Genomic DNA, 18045 nt, shown 5'->3' on the forward strand with positions numbered 1-18045 from the left:
TAATTGCATTTCATGATATATAGCAACACCTAATGGAGTGTCTGCCATGCAAAGCATAAAATAAAATGTCACTGTTGCTTCATTGGCTCTCATTATCAGGGACTGAACGCTGATGTCATACATCTAATAAATATACAAATTACACAGAGAGGTGCAAAATATGACTTTGTAAATAACTCCCCCCTCCCATCACCCATCTCATACTCAATAGCCAAGCCTCTGTTAGGCTGAGCAGTGATGCTTGGTGTACTCATAAAGTTTCGTTTTACTGCATGACTAAGACGTGAAAGCACAGATATAAAAGCTTAAAACCGCCAGGCTTCTAAATAAAATGCATCAATCAGTCTGATTCAGTGGTCCATGGAAGCATTTTCCTGTTGTCTTAAAATGTCAGACGGCTTATAGACAACATGGCCCTCAACATTTTAACATGTCCACTCCACCTCTCTAAATAATTACAGATTTATTAGGGGTTTGCTGGGCTTTGTTTGCAGAGATACAGCCAGAGGATTCAAATGGTCCAAGAGTTTAATGAACTAGTAGTATAAAAATATTAGTCATTTGTCTGCCCTGTTTCTCCATCTGCTCCCTCGTGGGATTACACTGACGTGACATCTTAAACACCTGCCTCGATACCTTTTACAAAGTCAGTAAAAAAACATTCAATCAACCTTAAGAGCAGGTAAAATATGACTATGCCCTTGAAGAATGGGCCAACTCACATCTTTTTTTTTATTGAGACTATAAGTCACCTGTTGATTTATCACAAGAGTGCGACTCTGGATGATGTTGTCGTCCGTAGCAGCAAGAAAAGGTCTGTGTCTGCTGTGCATCATGCAGGAAGTGGGTGGGAAGGGGTTAGGCTACAGCTTCAACTATATAACACCGTTAGGATCAGCAGAGCACGTAGATTTCTCCTTTTCACCCTCTGTGCAAATCAGAGCCACTTCCATCAGCACTGATGAAGTGTAACCATCTTCTCTCCTGGGCCTTTGTGCTTGTGGCCTCAAGCCCACTGCTGGCCCACCCCATTACAGAATCTGCTGAGATGCCGTATCCAGGACCTGGTGAGTGGAAAGTAATATCTTTATTATAGCTGTTATACAAAGTAATTCCCTGTGTCAGTCCCTTGATTAGCATTTTTTAGTAATAAAACATAATTTGCAACGATTAATGGCAAGCTAGTCATGTCCTGGGGCCTTGAAGTAATTACTTTAGAGCTGCAGTGTTGAACAATGATTGCTCTGCCAAAGTTCACATGCCAAAGTTCTGCCATCAGAGAGGAGATTGAGTTTTTGTTCAATTATTTCGAATGCTTTATTGTGATTACCAGTGAGAATTAGATTACAAAATGTTCACAGCACGAATCCGTACCTCTCAATGGTGTTCCTACCAACTGTGTGGGCTTGTTTGGTTCTCCTCAGTATCAGCGGAGGACCGAGGAATCAGCAGTCTGGATGACCTGCCTCTCTCTGAGCAGGACGGTACAGGCCCTAGATATTCCACTCTAATATCTGATGAGATCAACAGAGATGGTAAGAAACGTGCATTGACCAAACGTGACTTTACATGACTTAATTTTGCAGAAAAGAGTGTGCTTTAGATGTGGATTCATACACAGTTACATAGTAATATGCTTACTAGAGCACTACTTACTTTTAAAGCTCATTTGCACATTTTGAGCTTCATATACTTCATATGCTGTGTTCTGCTAGAGTAGCTTTGCATTAGTTACAGTTTAAAAATCTTACACTTGGTACAGCCCCTTCATTTATCTACTGCCTGAAAACCCCCCAACTTTAACTCCTCTTCCTCATTTAGGCCCACTTTCTTCTGAGTCGCTGCCCCTTTCAAACAGAGACGAGTGCCTGAGATAACCAAATGAACATATCTATGTACTTTTATGAGATCCCCTTTTTTCACATCATGCAGATCTAAGAGCAGAAAAAATAGTCTGACAATGAGCACACAGGGCCTAAACTTACATAGCACATACAAACCATGGCCGTGTCTAACGTTAGCAACCATCATCATAAGAGTAGAAAAAGTACAGTACATCTGTTTTAAATGAACTCTACTGACATTCCCAGAAACACAGCTAAGCTATCAGCATATGTTTACCATGTTTCCTTTTCTCTCAGGTGTCAGAACAACAGGTCTGCTTCCTAGGGGGCTCAAAAGAGAGGTAGGTTTTCAGTGAATGCTATTCCTAAAACATCAAAGTAATGTGAGCAACACCCTGTGACTAATTCACTAAATCGCTTTATCTTGTCTTTCAGGTCCTGTTGGAGAAACAAAGTCTCCTAAATCCTTTCAGCCATGCGCTGGGCATCCGGAAACAGTTCAGGAAGAGAGGAGGGAATTCAGAGTGTTTCTGGAAGTACTGTGTCTAAAACAGTGACTGAAAACAGGCACGAGGCAGGGCTTGCACTGAAAGAAAAAAAAAATCAAACATCTTACACTCACACTGGCACATGCAGCCAAAATAAATAAGAAATACCTCACATGCATAAAGCGCATGTGCAGTCGCACACCCTCACACGCGCATACAGACATACACAAAATGCCCCATCTGTGATTGAAACATATTGCTAAGAGGCTTTAAGATGATTTATTAGGGTTTAGTTAGAACTGTGAAATCCACATATAAAGTCATTGGTTGTCCAATGTATGGCTAAATTTCTTTTAGACGTGAAAGTCAAAGATTATATAGCACTGTTCGTTGAACAGAAATAAAAAAATATTGTAAATAAATCATGTATTTGTCTTTTCTTGGTAAAAGGTGAACCCACTATGCCTTCCGTAAATTAAGAAAAAGGAAACAAAAAGACTTTGCAAAGTTGGTTCTCGAGTTTTCTTCATTTTTTCCTTTTTTTATTATTTTACAGCAGAAAGAATATAAAGCATTCAGAAAACATCTTCCATATTTTAAGGGCAATTCAAAACGTTTTGCATGGCTTCAGCAGCTGAAATCTCTTTTTTTTTTTTTTTTTTAACATATCCATCGAGTCAGTGACGCTTGTACATGCACAATTACAAAAATAAAACTTACAAACAAGAGAAGGGGAGAAAAAGGAGGAAAGCAAAACACATTAGGAGAACCAAGAGGACATGAAACTTTTAAAGATAGGGGTTGGGAGCGGAGAAAAATTGGGTCACATAACAGGGAAAGACAGAGAGAAAGACAGCTATAGAGGAGAGGAAAATAGATCTAACACTAGTTCACATGCAAAGTGTCGAGGACCCATGGCTTTCTATCAAAGCAGGGCCTTTTTTTTTTCTTCTCAGTTTGGAATTGATGAAAACGTGCAGTTCGGTAAAGGGTGCCATATAATTGCTGTCCATAAACTACTGAATGCTTGTCTTGCAATACTGGCATTTGCATAAGAGTAAGTCGACTACATGTGTCCAATCATTTTAAACTTTGCTAGGTCTATAAGGTCTCCACAAAATAGTTCTTTATTGCTCTGTGTCAACAAGTGGAATATACTGTAAATCTGTTTGTGTTCTGTTGTCCTGATGTGCCTACCTTTCTCTGGTTGGGGTGCTTCGGAAAAAGAAGAGGAGGAAAGGCAGATTCTCAGGTCAATTCACAGAACATCTCGAAATTAGTAATACTGTCAGCTAACCTGCCGTCCCATTCACAAATGGCAGTAAAAACAAGATTTAAGCTTTTCATACAGCTACACTCTTAATCATAAATACCCTCTACACTGTCACCTAAATGAATTATAAAGGCCTAAAGAAGTGGCCAAAGTTACACAATAATATGACAGCTTTCTACGAAAAAGCGTCAAATCATTTATCTTAAAGACATATACATAAACAACCATCATTTCAGGGCTCTAGTACTGTGTGTACTGAGGTTATTTTGAGGAAACTGTTCATACACTACAGCAAGCCGTGTTAAAGATTTCACTCTTGCACTGTTGAACCTGTTTGTCTGCTAGAAGGGGTTTTGAATTTCAGCTTCTCTTGCTGTGAATCACATGTCCTGCTCTGTTTCCTCCTCCCCGTTTTGGCACCCTGAGTAAAATACAGAAGGGAGGTGAACCAGTCCCTCAGTCTGGGTAAAAATAAATAAATAATAACAATGCTGCCTTCACCACTCAATGTACAAGTGAAATTGACACCTGACATGTCAGCATGTGTGCTGTGCGGTGTCTTGTGCGTGTGTTTGTGTGTACCGTGTGTCACTTAGTTGCTATATATACTGTCACAATGTCTCTACCCTTGTCCTTTTGTCTTATTTGAAGTTGGGAATCTACTGATTAAAAAGGATTTTAAAAAACAAAAACAAAACAAAAAGTTAGAGCTTGTCTAAAAACAATCCCGTCCTCATGCTTTGCCATGAAATCATCAGTAGCTACTGAGTATTGATCACTGGCTCAATTAGTAGGTTTGCCCTTCAGTCACATGCCCTCTGTCTTTCTGAGTTCTGTGACACCTCAAACCAATGTTCATTGCTTTACAGAACAGTAAGTCCTTTAACAAGTCTATCTGACTACCGATTCTAGGAAAATAAGCATGCTTTAGGTGCACTTCTGTCACCCAGTTAACTATTTTACCCATGCAAGCATAATAAATCCTTCTCCTTTTTGCCGCAACATTGCATTGGCTACGCATTCTAACCACAGACTAGAGGATGAATGCAAGGCAACAAACTCCAGTAGTGGCATTTCTAAATGTGGTTTTTAACAAGCTGTTCCAACAAAAAATGGAAAAGAAGACAAAAACAAAGAAAGAAAAAAGCTAGCATGTTGACAAGCTTGAGTGCTGTATTATAAGTGTTGTGTGCAGGCATATAATTGTGGCTTTGGTGAGTGGAATGGTATAACAGTGGCGATCGTGTGTATTTATGTGGAAGATAGAACACTGTCTGTGGGTGACCGCGTTCTCTCACATCAACCTCAGATACAATGCAAGTATTCTGAAACTGGATTACTGTTTTTAGGATATGAATATAGGCACTTCCTACATAAACACTCTGGAAATTACGTTTACATATCAGGTGACTGGAAAAACAACAGCAAAAAACAAACAATTAAAAAAACAGTGACTCAAGTAAATAAATTGGAAAAATACACATTTGGCTTAATTATAATTTAACAAACATGACAACAGTTCACTAAACAAAACTCAAGTTTTCCAGTGGCACTTGGCTGAATAATCACGTATCAATACTTGGATACAGGATAGACTTTATGGTGGTAATATATAATAGGGATTAAACAGCAGCCAACAGGCACCTCTGAACCAGCAGCTTTACTGTTGTTATCTCTCAAATTGTTCCTCCATCCCAATTACATTTTCTCTGCTATACTGTCATTTTATAAATAACCCGATGCACAAAATGCATCTTATCTTTCATAATTACAAATGGCACTAGTGCACTGGTTTGCACTTTAGTTTCTGCAGTTGTTTGGACTCTGTAGTGAGGACAGTGACTACTTTCAGTGCCATCCTTCTGTTTAGAATCATTTTAGCACCTTTGACTGCTGGCACAGTTCATTTTGCAAACTTGTTTTCAGCTGCTTGGCAAAGAAATGTGGTCATGGACATAATGCTACATGTGGTTTTTAACTAAACGCGTTTTTCTGACATGGAATACAACATATACATTTAGACTCTGGCAGCCTTGATCCAGTGCTTTTAACCGAAACACCGTACAGAGAAACACCCGTCACTACTCGACTACGAGGAACAACTCTGAATTCTCCAAGTGTCGGTCGATGCAGCAAATTGTAAATTAAAGTTTGCATGTTTACTCCCATCTTTTTCAGGGACAGAGTAACAATGTGAATTGTTTTATATGTCCACCACGGGCAAGGCTGCCATTTACAATCTTAAAGATCAGATAATACCTCAGCAATGAGAAATCAGCACATTCCATTTGCAATGACAACAAAAAAAGTAACTCAACTTTGTTACGGTGTGTTCGGTGATTGATAAATGCTCTATTTATCTGTAGAAATGGTGCACGCGTGACAGACTTAAATGCTTTCAGCACGAATATGACTTTCTTTGCAAACTGTGTACCTTAACGTTTTTGCGATCCTCTGCCAGTTTTGATGTGATGATCTTCAGTGCTAGTGTGTATTTCACTGGATGATTATCTGTTCTGCAAAAATTAACTTAATTTTCTTCTTAAGCTATATAGCATTCACATACCTTGGCACCATTGGCAAAAGGTTCTTGGTAGCCCAAAAGAAAGAAATGAAAATAAAATAAAATAAACACAACCATACTTGTTTTAAGATAATTTTGAAGACTTCTCCTAACACTAAATACAGTATTTTTTATTTTTTCATATTGCAATAATATCATGCTTTAGCAAAATGTTCTTCTCAAGAACAATCAAAATAAAATAAAATACTCTAATAGTGAAATAGTTTTAATTTTACAGAGCATAGCCACTACTGCTTTTGTTGTTTTTTTCCCTTTTGACTCTGTTCATACTTTTCATGCACATAGCTCATTTTTATCCCAGGTATTTACACTATATACAAACAATACAACCATACTTCTTAGGCATTCAAACGAAACTATACAAATATTCTGTTTTTGTCTCTTACCTGTTTTTGACCCATTTTAATGAATAAAATAATATATTTCTAAAATACAATCCCCCTTGGGTACATGTTTTTTTTTAAATCCCTACGTACTTTCAGCCTTCTTTATATACAGAAATCGCTCAATTGTCAAAAATATGGATTTGTCAAACCCCTATTTTGGGACAAGCTTAGGGACCCCTCAAAGAATCTCTAAGACGTCAAGGCAATGTATGTGATCTTCCCCTCAAAAACCTTCACAGGCTCTGAAGTTCACTTCAAAAAAACAGTAATAACCTGCATGACCATAACCATTACAACACAAAATAAGCCAGGTTTTTTTCCACTTTGTAGGTTTCGAAGAAGCAATCAAACCAACAGGGCAAACCAAAATGAAATACAAAGAAATCAGACAATACAGGGATAGCTTCATCAATGAAATGTTGGAATTCATAGAGAAGAGTACAGATATGTGGACCAATAGAGTGGAAACAAAACCAAAACCAGAGGATAGGCTGAAAGACTAGACCAAAGCACACAAGCAAAGACTTTTCTTGCCAAGAAGTCATGCATTTTTTTCTTGGTAGGATTTAACAACATATAGCCTGAAGATACAGATCACCAATACATTGGACATGATGGAAGAAATACATTGGACAGTGTGGAACAATTCAAGTAATAAAGTGACAATATATATATGATAAAGCATAGTTGTTTTTTTTTAAAGAAATCTTAAAACAAATATTTGATCCCCCATCTGCTTCAGTATGGTAAGCCCCCAACTACATTCATTTGTAGCTCCACCTGTGTGGGTAGACTGGTGGGGTAGAGCACAGTGGGACAGGAGGAATTGTTGGGCTAAGCTGAATATTAATCTACAGCAGTGGATAGAAGTGGGCGTGTGGGTTATTAATATATTTGGTAAAAAAAATCCCTTCTTCAAATGAATTGTTTGGTCACTTAAAAAATTATGAAATACAATTAGAGCTCAGAGTATTTCGGCATGGTCTCTCTGTCCTCTGAGATCTTCTGCAGCAGCCACAGTTTACACCTCTTGTCCCGCGTTTGCTTCCTTCACTGTCCAAATCCTCTTCATATTCAAAAAAAGACAAAGCAATCCATGAAAAAGTGCAAAAAATGCCAAGAAGCTAATGTTCTGCACCCCCACCCCTACCCTTTTAGTTTATAATCCTGTAGAAGTTGCCACTCTCCAACCAAAATCAAGTCAGTGGAAAGAATAGATATGTGAAAAAAATGCTGTTGTATATGTAATCGCAGTTGAACCAGTAACACTGCAGTAGTAGTAATAATTGCAGTGCTTGCATTGGTGGTGTTTCTTTTTTTTTTTTTCTCTCAGTTTCTCTTGTAAAATGTCTCGGGTACAAACAAAAAAGAAAAGAGGAGTCAGGAGAGTGATGTCACATCGCAAGGGAGCTCTTCTGAGGGGTCTCATGTTCCCTGGCCCTTTTCAATTCTTTCACCCTGGAACACAGAAAAAAACAAAGTGTCCATGAATGCAACAGCCATGATTTGAGTTTACTAAGTCACATACACATAAAAATATCAAACCAGCCCAGTAGTAGGAAGTACAGCCCATCTGTGAAAGGAAATGCTGGTCAGAATGCTTTCACTTTGTAATGAACAAAAGGAACTGTTATAGCATAATTACAGAGTCATTACTAGTAAAAACAAAATATTTAGAAGTGGGATTAAATGTGACAAAATAAATACAGATACATAAACAGTATTATCACAATATTGTTAATAATAATTACAGTTTTTCTCAGCTAATCTACCAGTATGTGGTATTCTGACAGATAGAATTATTGCTCAGTATCATTATGCCTAAAATCCATGCATTATTACACTAGATTTTATGAACAATAGCAGATTAAACAAAGTTAAACTTTCCACAAAGGACTGATTCATTATCAGTCAAGTAGTGCCTGTTACAACAATTAGCTTTACCGTAAAGGCTAACTTTATGGTAAACAACCACCACTTTGTAATGGATTTAGACTAGCTCTGAGAAGACCAATACTACAACATGTATGTATTGAAGAGAAGCAGACTGTGATGCTGCATGATTAGATGCAGTGGTGGATCTTGTCATGCTGAGCTGGTATACTGCCTGGAGGTATGGATCCATTAAAGCTTTGTGTTGTTGTCCTGGTGTTAGAAATAAACTATTTTATATTATATGTGTGGGGGTTTTTTGTTTTCTGTAACGGCTTCAAACCTATATCACAGTACAGAGGACACACTTGCAATAACAGGTGGTAACATTAACAATCTAATCTGCTCTAAAAGCATGGTAACCTAGTTTTGAACAACATACAACTAATCCAAAAAAGAGTAAACACATGTAATCTTAATGTCTCAGAATCAGAGGTTAAGTTATGCATACAATGTTTGCACCATTTCCCCATTTAGGTGAATCTTTTAGTACACTATTGGCTTATTTATTGGTTTGTCTTGATGATTCAGTGGGCATAACACAGCTTCACACAGTTTTAGTAAACAGAAGTTAGAGAGGGGTTAAATCCCCTCGCGGTCTGTCGAGTGGCTAGAAACATTGCACACAGTCAGCCAGCCAGACAGACAGCTACTTGAGAAACACCAGGCCCATAGCATGCCTAAAGGTATAAAAGCAAGGCCCATAGTTGTCACCACTTGTCATGCAGCAGAATAAAAGATGGTTGAGAAAAAGCCTCCTGTTCTCTCAAACTGCATAACCACAAAAAGCTGAAAAGAAAAAAAACATAAACAAAAAGTAATTTCCAAGGAGAGAAAGACAGAGATAAAGAGAGTCAAAGTAGTATCTGTTAAGTGTTTCTGTGATTTTGTCATTCATAAGCAAGTTGTTAGTTTGATATGTTCTGCTCTAAATCTGAGCTTCTCAGTCCACCTGTGGCTCCAGTCGGCAGCCTTCATGCAAGCAGGCATCAAGCAATAGTGATGGATAATGAGGAAGGGTGGGTAAGGTGGTGGGAGAGAAAGAGCAAAAGAGAAAATGGGCGAGGAAAGGAGGGAGAGAATGCGAATGCTGAGACCTCAGGAGGAGATAATTGTATTATTAAAGAGTGAGACATAACAGGAAGTAAGAGAGAAAGAGGCATACGGAATAAACAGCGAGAAGGAGAGAAAGCGAGAGAGAGAGAGAGAGAGAGAGAGAGAGAGAAAGAGAGGCACGAACTGAGTTGCTGAGGCTGCACTCACCCGCTTGAACAGTCTATGGTCCATCAAGGGGCTTGGCATAAACAGCAAAACAATACCAGACAGCTATTAGCACACAGTAGGTACTGTGAAGGAGGGGGCGAGAACGGGTGGGGGCCAGGTATAGTGAGGGGAAGGGAGGTGGAGCTTAGGTGTTGGGGACATTTCTAACTACCCATTTATTTTCCACAAAAATAAAATCATTACACAGAGTTAAAAAAAATAATCTAGAGATGGATGAAAACATGGCAGCAATTTCTACAATGACTAACTGATCATCTCAATGAGATATTAATCTTTTAGGCCAACCGCTGCAGTAAATCTGACAGTGAACTCTATCTAGCCTATGTATAAATGAGTATGTTATCGTGTGTTTGAGACAGTGACAGAGCCTACCTGTGGCGACAACGTCGTAGGAACCTCATAATCTTCCTGGCAGCCTGATCCTGCCTCTTTGTGAGCAGACTACTTCTATGAAACACCAGACAGACAACAGCGTCTCACTGTCCGGAAAAGCATCTTTTGCAGAGCCATAGTTTAACTTTTATCTTTCACTGAAACTCTAAAAGGTGCCCATTTAAAACACACTACAATTAATAAACTGAAAATGACTATGAGTCATCTCCAAAGTGCTTAGACTTCTCTCATTAAAAGGGTATTTTCACAAAGTCAAGTCCAATAAATCAAGAACATCATTTTGTATAATGTAGTTTAACAAAGCGGTCGCTTCATTAATATAATGTCTCAGCTTCAGAATGAATAGATTCGAGTGATTCAGTTAATTCAGTACGTGGATGAACGTCTACCTTAGTTTGTGCTGCACCAGAGCAGCAGCAGCCCCACGGTGGTGTGGCTTCAGCCTGCCAAACTCCTTGTAGCTGCGGTAGTATTGCTGAATGAGCACGGCAGCCCTCTTGCTCTGCTGGAACTTCTTCTGTTCGTGGTAGCTGCGGAATTTACTCTGGATAAGGATGGCGGCCTGCGTCATCTTCTTATAAAGTGCATACTGCCGACATGAACAAAGCAATACGTTACTGCTGACGAACAGTGCTATGGCTTCACACTGTGGAAGAACACAACCAACAAGTGTGGCGATTACATCAGCTGATGGCAATGAGAACATTTTACCTTCAAGGCTATCCATGTTAGCTTGTAGATGGGAAAAGGGAAAGATAATGAATGAAGTACTGAGACGTAAACGCTGATGTAGATTTGGCTATGTTTTGAAAACTTCAGACATTACGCACTATGGTGCCTACCTGTTTGTACTTCTTGTAACAACGTTGTATAACAGCAGCAGCTACCTCTTGTTGCTCTCTGAGCGGCCGCCCCTGTTGGAGAGTAAAGTGGTATAGGTCAGAAGTTTAAACAGAGCCCATTTTTGCCACAGAGGATATTAGTGGCTCTGTGTCCCTGAGGTCTCCTGGTGACATGGTTCACTAGCATGTGAATGCCACCCTGGAATAAATCCACGCCTGGTGGACCAGACCCACGTGAAAATTGGGGAGGTTTTCGAGAAAGAGAGAGAGAGGGAGACAGAGAGACAAAGGTCCACCTCTGCATCAGCTGGCAGATGGGCACAACAGACGACTGTGAACGACAGTGAACAGTTTGTCATACGAAAACTTATTAAAAGTAGCTATGGGGAGGGTAAGGAGTTGAGGAATGGGATCGGGCAAGGGGAAAAGGACTGGTGTTTTGATAGCTAGTTTAAAACAGGCAGTAGCAGGCTCCATACGTCTAACTTAGAGAGAGAGACAGAGACAAAGAGGAAGTAGGAGAGCATTAGCGTAATTGTGTCTAAGTGCAGCAGGGACACAAGGGACAGTGCAGTCGTTCTTCTAAGCAAGGCCATGCTCTGCTCAAGCCACACCTTTCCCATGCTGAAACCACAGGGACATATTTGTATATTTTTCTGTATATGTTGTAATGCGTATATTAGCAGAAGAACAGAGAATGACACAAAGATAGATATTAACCATGATTAGAAACAGTACATCTCAAGAAAAAAAAATACATGAAATCAACCACATCAAAAATCTTGCCCTTTACTACAACAAAGTACCATATGGAGTCAAACAAAAACAAAGTGAACTCTTCAACATCTGGCCTGAAACCAAAAACAGTTTCATCTATTTCACACCAGTCCACAGCTTATGGCACCAGAGCACCGGGGCCTGTACCTTGTACTTGCGGAAGGCAGTTTGGACTAGGCGGGCCGCCTCATATAGCTCTCTCTGCTCTGGATCCGACAGAGTCAGCTGGGCCAGGTCTCGCTCCACTTTGCTGTTGGAGGCATTGATGAACTCACTCCAGTCAGCTGGGGAAGGAAGTGTTGACCTTTCCAGGGGGCCCTCTCTCAACGGAGACCCTCCGGGGCTCAAACTGGGGTTAGATGATGGGGTCAGGGGTTCATTATACAGAGATCTGAGGAAGGATAATGACACATATCTTCTCTTCAATTCTATATATTCTACAGTTTACATTAAGTCTAAAAGAAAGGAAAATATTTACCATTTTTACACTGCGTTACAGCTTGCAGCTTTATAAAGCAATTTGACAACTAACAATATAACTCCTTGCAAACTCACAGCCAGTACACAAACATCTGACACTGCACCTTTCAAATCAGACAGTGCCTCTCTTTAGCTTGACATCCCATTCCTTTACACTTTCGGTTAATCCTTTATAGTATTATGTTTAAAGCTAGTACATTAAACTTAAACTTATTCTAAAAGCCATATATGTACAAATGTGTTCTCTTGAGCTGTCTATCTATTAAAGCACATTAAATCAGGTACCTTTAGACAAAGCACAGAAAAAAAGAGAAAATATTCAAACAGGTGGGAGGGCATACTAGATATGCAATATACTGGATACTTTATCCAGTTGGCTATATTTATATCTATTCCTTGCACCACGGTGAATCTTACCGTAGATGTATGATGCTTGGCAGCTGTTCTACGTCTCCCAGGTAGTTGGCCAGCCAGTTCATGGTGTTGCTGACCCCTGATGTGTCTAAGGGCACAGAGTCTGCAGCGGTGAAGTTCTCCCTTTTGATTCTCTCTGGCGTTGCTTCAATTATGTGCTCAGCCAGAGTCATCATATTTACCTGTTTTATTAAGAAAAAAAAAACCCGTGAGGAGTCAGTGTATTTTTTACTATATATACAGTTTGAGAGACTACCTATTATGTTTTACTATGGTGTAGTCATGCAAATTTAATTGTTTGGTGCTGCGACAATAATGCGGATTCGAGAGGGGAAACAGAAAGGAGAGAGGGATAAAAATGATGACAGTGATATTTCTGGAGGGTAAAAATAACACTTCATTTGTAAGAGGAGTAGTTAGACTGAATCCCTGGAACAATTCCTTGGCTATTGAAGTGGATCAATAAAGAGAGTTTATTATGCAGTGACGGGCATCGACAGAATGCCAGGCCTGGTGTATTCTGCCTGCTGAATGCAGGAGGCCAGAAAAAAAAACTTACAAAAAGAAAATGGTGGTTGTTAGTGGTAGGTTATAATGCTGCAAAGCTTTCTTTAATGATGATTGTGTAGCTGTATTGTATGTCACCCTATCAAAGTGGTGCCACACCCTGACACGTGGTTTTACGCAAGTTTGCAAATGTTCTTTTTACTTTTATTTGAAATTTTATTTTAAAATGTTTTCTGAATTCATAAGATCTGCTAGAACTGAAACTTTTCTGCCAAATGTTACTTACTAAATGTGATGTGCCTTGTATTTGATATTGTATCAGATGGTACATCATTTCTGCTGTAGAATCTTTAGCAGCACCATCAATTGGCTCATACCAATTGACTGGTAATACTTGCCATGCTCTACACAATCAGCTGACCACATTGAATGTTTTTTTTTTAAATTATTACTCTCACCTGCAGGTCATCCATCTGTGTGAGGCAGTCCTGGTTCTCTAGATCCTCCCGATATGATAGCAGCTCTGAATCAGCCATTTCACTTTCTGACATCACTAGCATCCCTAACTGTTCCCGCTGCCGTAACCGATTGGCCAGTTTCTCCTTCCCCAAGCTGCTGCCTCCACTGACACCCAGCGCCTTCCTTCCCAAGTTGCTGCTGCTGGAGAAACTCTCTCTGGAGGTCCATCTTGTTGTCCCTGTGCTGCCTCCAGTAGACAGTCCTTTGTCTGAGCTCAGGACTTCTGAGGACAGGCTCTTAGTGCTCGAGGATAGCTTGTGCAGCTGTTGCTGCTCCAGGCTCAAAGGAACAGACATGGCCTTGTCAGGCCGAGTTTGAAACAGTTCTGGGTTGGGTTTATGTTTTTTAGCTAGTGGGAGGTCTCTTTGGCCCTCGCTGCTGTAGTAGTTGGAGGGTTCTGACCTTGGTCTTCTCAAGTCTGCAAAAAAAAGAAAAGAAAAACACACAACACGTAACAATTAGCTGCAGAGCACACTAATAAACATTTTGTTTGTTATAAGCTGTTTTCACACATGCACTGCAGCTCGCTGGTAAAAAGTCAGTGTGATGCTAAGTGAAGAGTAAGTGGGCAACATATTTTCTGACTCCTGCACACTCTATCCAGGAATCACTACGAACTAAATCAAGCAAAGTATGTCCGACAGCGAGAACGTATCTCAAGCAGACTGTTTCCTGTTCTCAGCTACATTGAGACGGGGCAACTTTGGACAATGCTCTGATCTGATTAATGTGTGAAAATGGCAACAGAATATCAGAAAATAAAGCATCTCACAGTCAGTGACTTTTCTTCCATTCTGCTAACCTGGATTGAGGCTGGTAGTGCTGGGTGTGGTTGTTGTGGTAGCAGGACATCCTTTCTTGCCACTTGGTGCTACTACACTGGTGTTTGCCCAGCTGACCATCCAGCTGTCTGTGGTGGGGGCATCAGGGGCTGGGGAAAAAGACATGCGAGTTGTAGGTGGTAGAGGGGCTGGCGGTTGCTGCTCTTCCCTCTGTAACTGCTCCAGACACTCTGCCAATTTGGTATGGCCACGTGAGCGGGCGATTGACAGGGGTAAGCGGCCCAGAGAATCTGGGATAGCTAGGGCACGTCTGTCCCATTTGTACAGTACCACCGCTGCCTCCAGGTGACCCAGCGCACAGGCCCACATCTAGATAAAATACAGATGGACACAAAAAAGCAGAAAAAGCAAAAATGAGCTAATCTGTACCACAAGCCAGGGTTATCTTCATTTTTGTTTGCATTGTCTTATGTTAAATTCAGTTCCCTTACCAGAGGTGTGCACGAGAAGTGATCCACATTGAGAGGGTCCACTTCTAACTCCAAATCAATGCTATCAGCATGCTTTGTACTGGTTGGTAAAAAAGGAAACAATTAGCATCTCACTTCTGTTTTAATGTGCACATCAATTACAGAACAAAGCGCCATTGCCCAGTACTAGAGAATTATGTTATTACCGCCACTTGATGAGTGTCTGGATGAGGGTGGCGTAGCCCTGGCCTGCAGCCAGATGAAGAAGTGTCATGCCTCTGAAGGTCTTGGAGTGGATTAAATGCTTGGACTTGGCCCAGCAAGCTCTGCTCATCATCTTCTCGCAGACCACCACAACACGGCTCTCAAAGGAGCTGCTGGCTTGCGTTTGGCCAGATACACACTCAAAGACACAAAACAGCAGATCGTTATTGGTTGCTGCATATACTGTTTGTACGGTTGCTGTCCATGGTGACAAGCACAGTGACTGTCATTCAGCACAACACAAGGGGTATGATGTGGCTCTTTACCTGTGACTGGTTATTGTTGCCTCCACCGCCAGCTCCTCCACCACCTCCTCCACCACCACCTCCTCCTCCCCCTCCCCCTCCTCCCCCGGTTCCTCCCCCAGCTCCACCACTCCCTGCACCGCTCGTTTGCTGGTGGCTGGCCATCTCTGCCATCCTCCTCTCCATCTGCTCCAAGCGCTCCAGGATAGACATTCTGAACTGGTTATCTGGGCAAAGAGAAAGACACAGAAAAACACATTGGCATACAATGAGGATCTGGTGTGAGAAAAAGAAAAAGATGTCTTGTGTTTGCTCGTACAAGCACAAACAACCCTGTATCCTGATAAGACAAACGATCGCACAGTATGCACCACAGCTGCACCAGTATGTTACTCTGAGGAGCACTAGAACTGTCGCAGTGACTTGGGGCTAATCATCGTCAGGCATACAATCAACCATTTAAAAACGAATGCACTAATGCCTACTTTTGAGGTGCTGTAAAGCTGAGGGAAAAGTAATTACTTTCAGCTATAATGCAAGACCTTAGGATCATTATTTATCACTCCGGAATGTAAGTGAAAACAAGTGCATCCATCATTCACTTCATCAAAACAATTGGCTTTACTAAAATAATCTGTAAAGCCTATCAATCACTCCTTAATGGCTTCCATCACTAAACTCCTGCTGCCATCTTTCTCACATCACTCAAACACCACTCCAGCAAACTAAAACAGGTTGAAAGATTGGCCAGAGAGCAGGGCCATTTTAAATTTGAACCACTCTTCCTCAGAGGGATTCAGACAAGGGGGGGGGGGGGGGGGGGGGTGTACAGCTGGCATTCAACAGCTGATTAAGTATAGCCCATTATGGCCCTGAAGTCCCAGCCTTCCCCTCTACCATCAGCTTGTATGGCAGGAGAACTAAGAAAATGACAGTATAGAATCAATCACAACTTGCACCCATGCACAGAGTCCTTTAAAAGACAAATATCCCATAAATCTGAATGGACAGAGGTGCTTTAGACTTGAGAATGTTTACAGGCTTTTTTAGAGACTGTTTCTGATACAGGCTGGTTGTTATGGCGTGGTTGTCCTGTGCATATTTTCAGGCTTGCAACAAGATACTTTCTATGTCAGAAACACACTGTATAATTCAAGAGCTAAGACAGGAAAGGACAGAGCGAATGACTTATAAGGACTATTTAAACTGAAGCAAACCCAAAAGATAAAACAGAGCGTAATTGGAAAGTTAAGTTGACTGTAATATTGTCAGGTTGGTTTTGATCACTGCAAAAAATGCATCTCAGTAGTTATTAATAAAAAGCCAACCCACTGGAATTGGAACCTGGTGCCATATGTTACCTTCAAGATTAAAAGACACACTCGTTGCTAAAACTCACTAACTCACATGCCAACTAACAGCAAGTGCTTGTACACACATACATGCACACGCGCACACACACACACTAACATAGCATGTTGGGTACAGACAGTGGATTGGGATGTGCACAGAGAGCCCACTGCAGCAGGGAGTATAGAAGACTGCATTAGCATTCCCCATTTAGCCACTATGAGGCCGTTTCTGTGGCAACCTGCTGCCGACTGGTAACTAGGCGACAGGAACATGGCTGTGTGTATATGGTCTGCCTGTGTGCTATTGGCTTATTGATGAAGGGGAGGATAAGGACTCAGAACACCGGCAAAAAAAATGGGGAGAGAGGCGAACAATGAAAAAATTGTTTGCCTCTTTTTCTTGTGTACTTGGCCTACTCTCAGTGTTGATGCCGTAGGTAAGGACCTAATGACTCTAAGTGGGAAGCCTTCACAGCACGACCTGATGACATTTGCGTTTTACGGTATCTTGGCAGTCATGGCTCAAGGCTCCACTGAAAGCTAATGTCACAGTGGGACCTCCTATAAGCCACTGTAAAAGAGGTCAAGTAACTCCTATCGCTGAACAGAAACGAATGTCACTAGATGGTAAATGGCTGCTCGCAGTAACATTATACTGCACTGAGAATAATGAACTGAAAGGACAACAATAAGGTCTTTGTTTTTTCCTCTGTGTGCTGCAGACTACCTAAGTGAACAGTGACCAGAACAGTCATATCAAACAGGAGTTTTAACAGAGCTTATTTTTAGGGTCTATGCTTACCTATTCTCTATGTAAACTGGAGATCCATGTCAACCTATTCACATGGGGGCTTGTTGAGCCTAGTAAGGTTAATAGTTACAAGCCTGTTCAGGACTCTGGAGTGGCTGTGTCAGAAGGGGGAGTCAGAGGTTGAGATAAGTCACAGCACCATAACCTTCCTTGGTAAGGGGGCTGCTCTGCCTTTTGCTACTGTCTGACATGTTAGGAGAGACATGGATAGATGGAGAGGGAGGGGGTTAGTTAGCAGTGGGCTGACATGTCTTTGTTCAGACCCAGTGCTGCAGTGTGCTGCAGTGCAGATGATGTCATCTCCACCTGCTGCCTGCTGCTCCAAATGCGATGCACGTCCACTGCAGAGGGAGGATGGGGGTAGACACGAGTGGGAGGGGAGAAGGAGGAGACAGGGA

The 18045-nt window shown here is 41.1% G+C and overlaps 2 protein-coding genes across 3 annotated transcripts in view; one reads left to right on the forward strand and one right to left on the reverse strand.

The window, feature by feature from the left end:
• The first annotated feature begins 961 nt into the window (after positions 1-961).
• LOC146684604 (urotensin-2-like) lies at positions 962-2393 on the forward strand. Its single transcript, XM_085442817.1, has 4 exons — positions 962-1067; positions 1425-1535; positions 2142-2185; positions 2280-2393. Exons 1-4 carry the CDS (start codon positions 962-964, stop codon positions 2391-2393), a joined length of 375 nt encoding a protein of 124 aa, XP_085298943.1.
• A 446-nt stretch (positions 2394-2839) lies between these two features.
• The window catches only part of camta1a (calmodulin binding transcription activator 1a), a 279253-nt gene continuing 264047 nt past the window's right edge, over positions 2840-18045 (reverse strand). The window contains exons 12-24 of one of the 2 annotated variants that reach the window (XM_085442815.1): positions 15506-15711; positions 15182-15378; positions 14997-15075; positions 14526-14874; positions 13663-14141; positions 12701-12879; positions 11951-12194; positions 11027-11098; positions 10896-10916; positions 10574-10773; positions 10164-10238; positions 9771-9801; positions 2840-8033 (exon numbers count right to left, since the gene is read on the reverse strand). In XM_085442815.1, coding sequence (XP_085298941.1) covers positions 8001-8033; positions 9771-9801; positions 10164-10238; positions 10574-10773; positions 10896-10916; positions 11027-11098; positions 11951-12194; positions 12701-12879; positions 13663-14141; positions 14526-14874; positions 14997-15075; positions 15182-15378; positions 15506-15711 — 2165 coding nt within the window. In that variant the 3' untranslated portion in view covers positions 2840-8000. The remainder of the gene's footprint in view (positions 8034-9770; positions 9802-10163; positions 10239-10573; positions 10774-10895; positions 10917-11026; positions 11099-11950; positions 12195-12700; positions 12880-13662; positions 14142-14525; positions 14875-14996; positions 15076-15181; positions 15379-15505; positions 15712-18045) is intronic. The other variant, XM_085442814.1, reaches the window with a different exon arrangement.

The sequence above is a fragment of the Copadichromis virginalis genome, linkage group LG20 (assembly GCF_057382275.1).
Source record: "Copadichromis virginalis isolate Kocher_CV1m ecotype Utaka linkage group LG20, C_Virginalis_male_GT1.1, whole genome shotgun sequence".
In the NCBI taxonomy this organism is placed as follows: domain Eukaryota; kingdom Metazoa; phylum Chordata; class Actinopteri; order Cichliformes; family Cichlidae; genus Copadichromis; species Copadichromis virginalis.

What these genes read in the sequence shown, in the direction of transcription:
- LOC146684604 (XM_085442817.1), top strand. Translation starts at nt 962, where the DNA reads ATGAAGTGTAACCATCTTCTCTCCTGGGCCTTTGTGCTTGTGGCCTCA. An exon ending in GATGCCGTATCCAGGACCTG is followed by an intron (nt 1,068 to 1,424) that starts GTGAGTGGAAAG and finishes GGTTCTCCTCAG; the next exon opens with TATCAGCGGAGGACCGAGGA. An exon ending in TGATGAGATCAACAGAGATG is followed by an intron (nt 1,536 to 2,141) that starts GTAAGAAACGTG and finishes CTTTTCTCTCAG; the next exon opens with GTGTCAGAACAACAGGTCTG.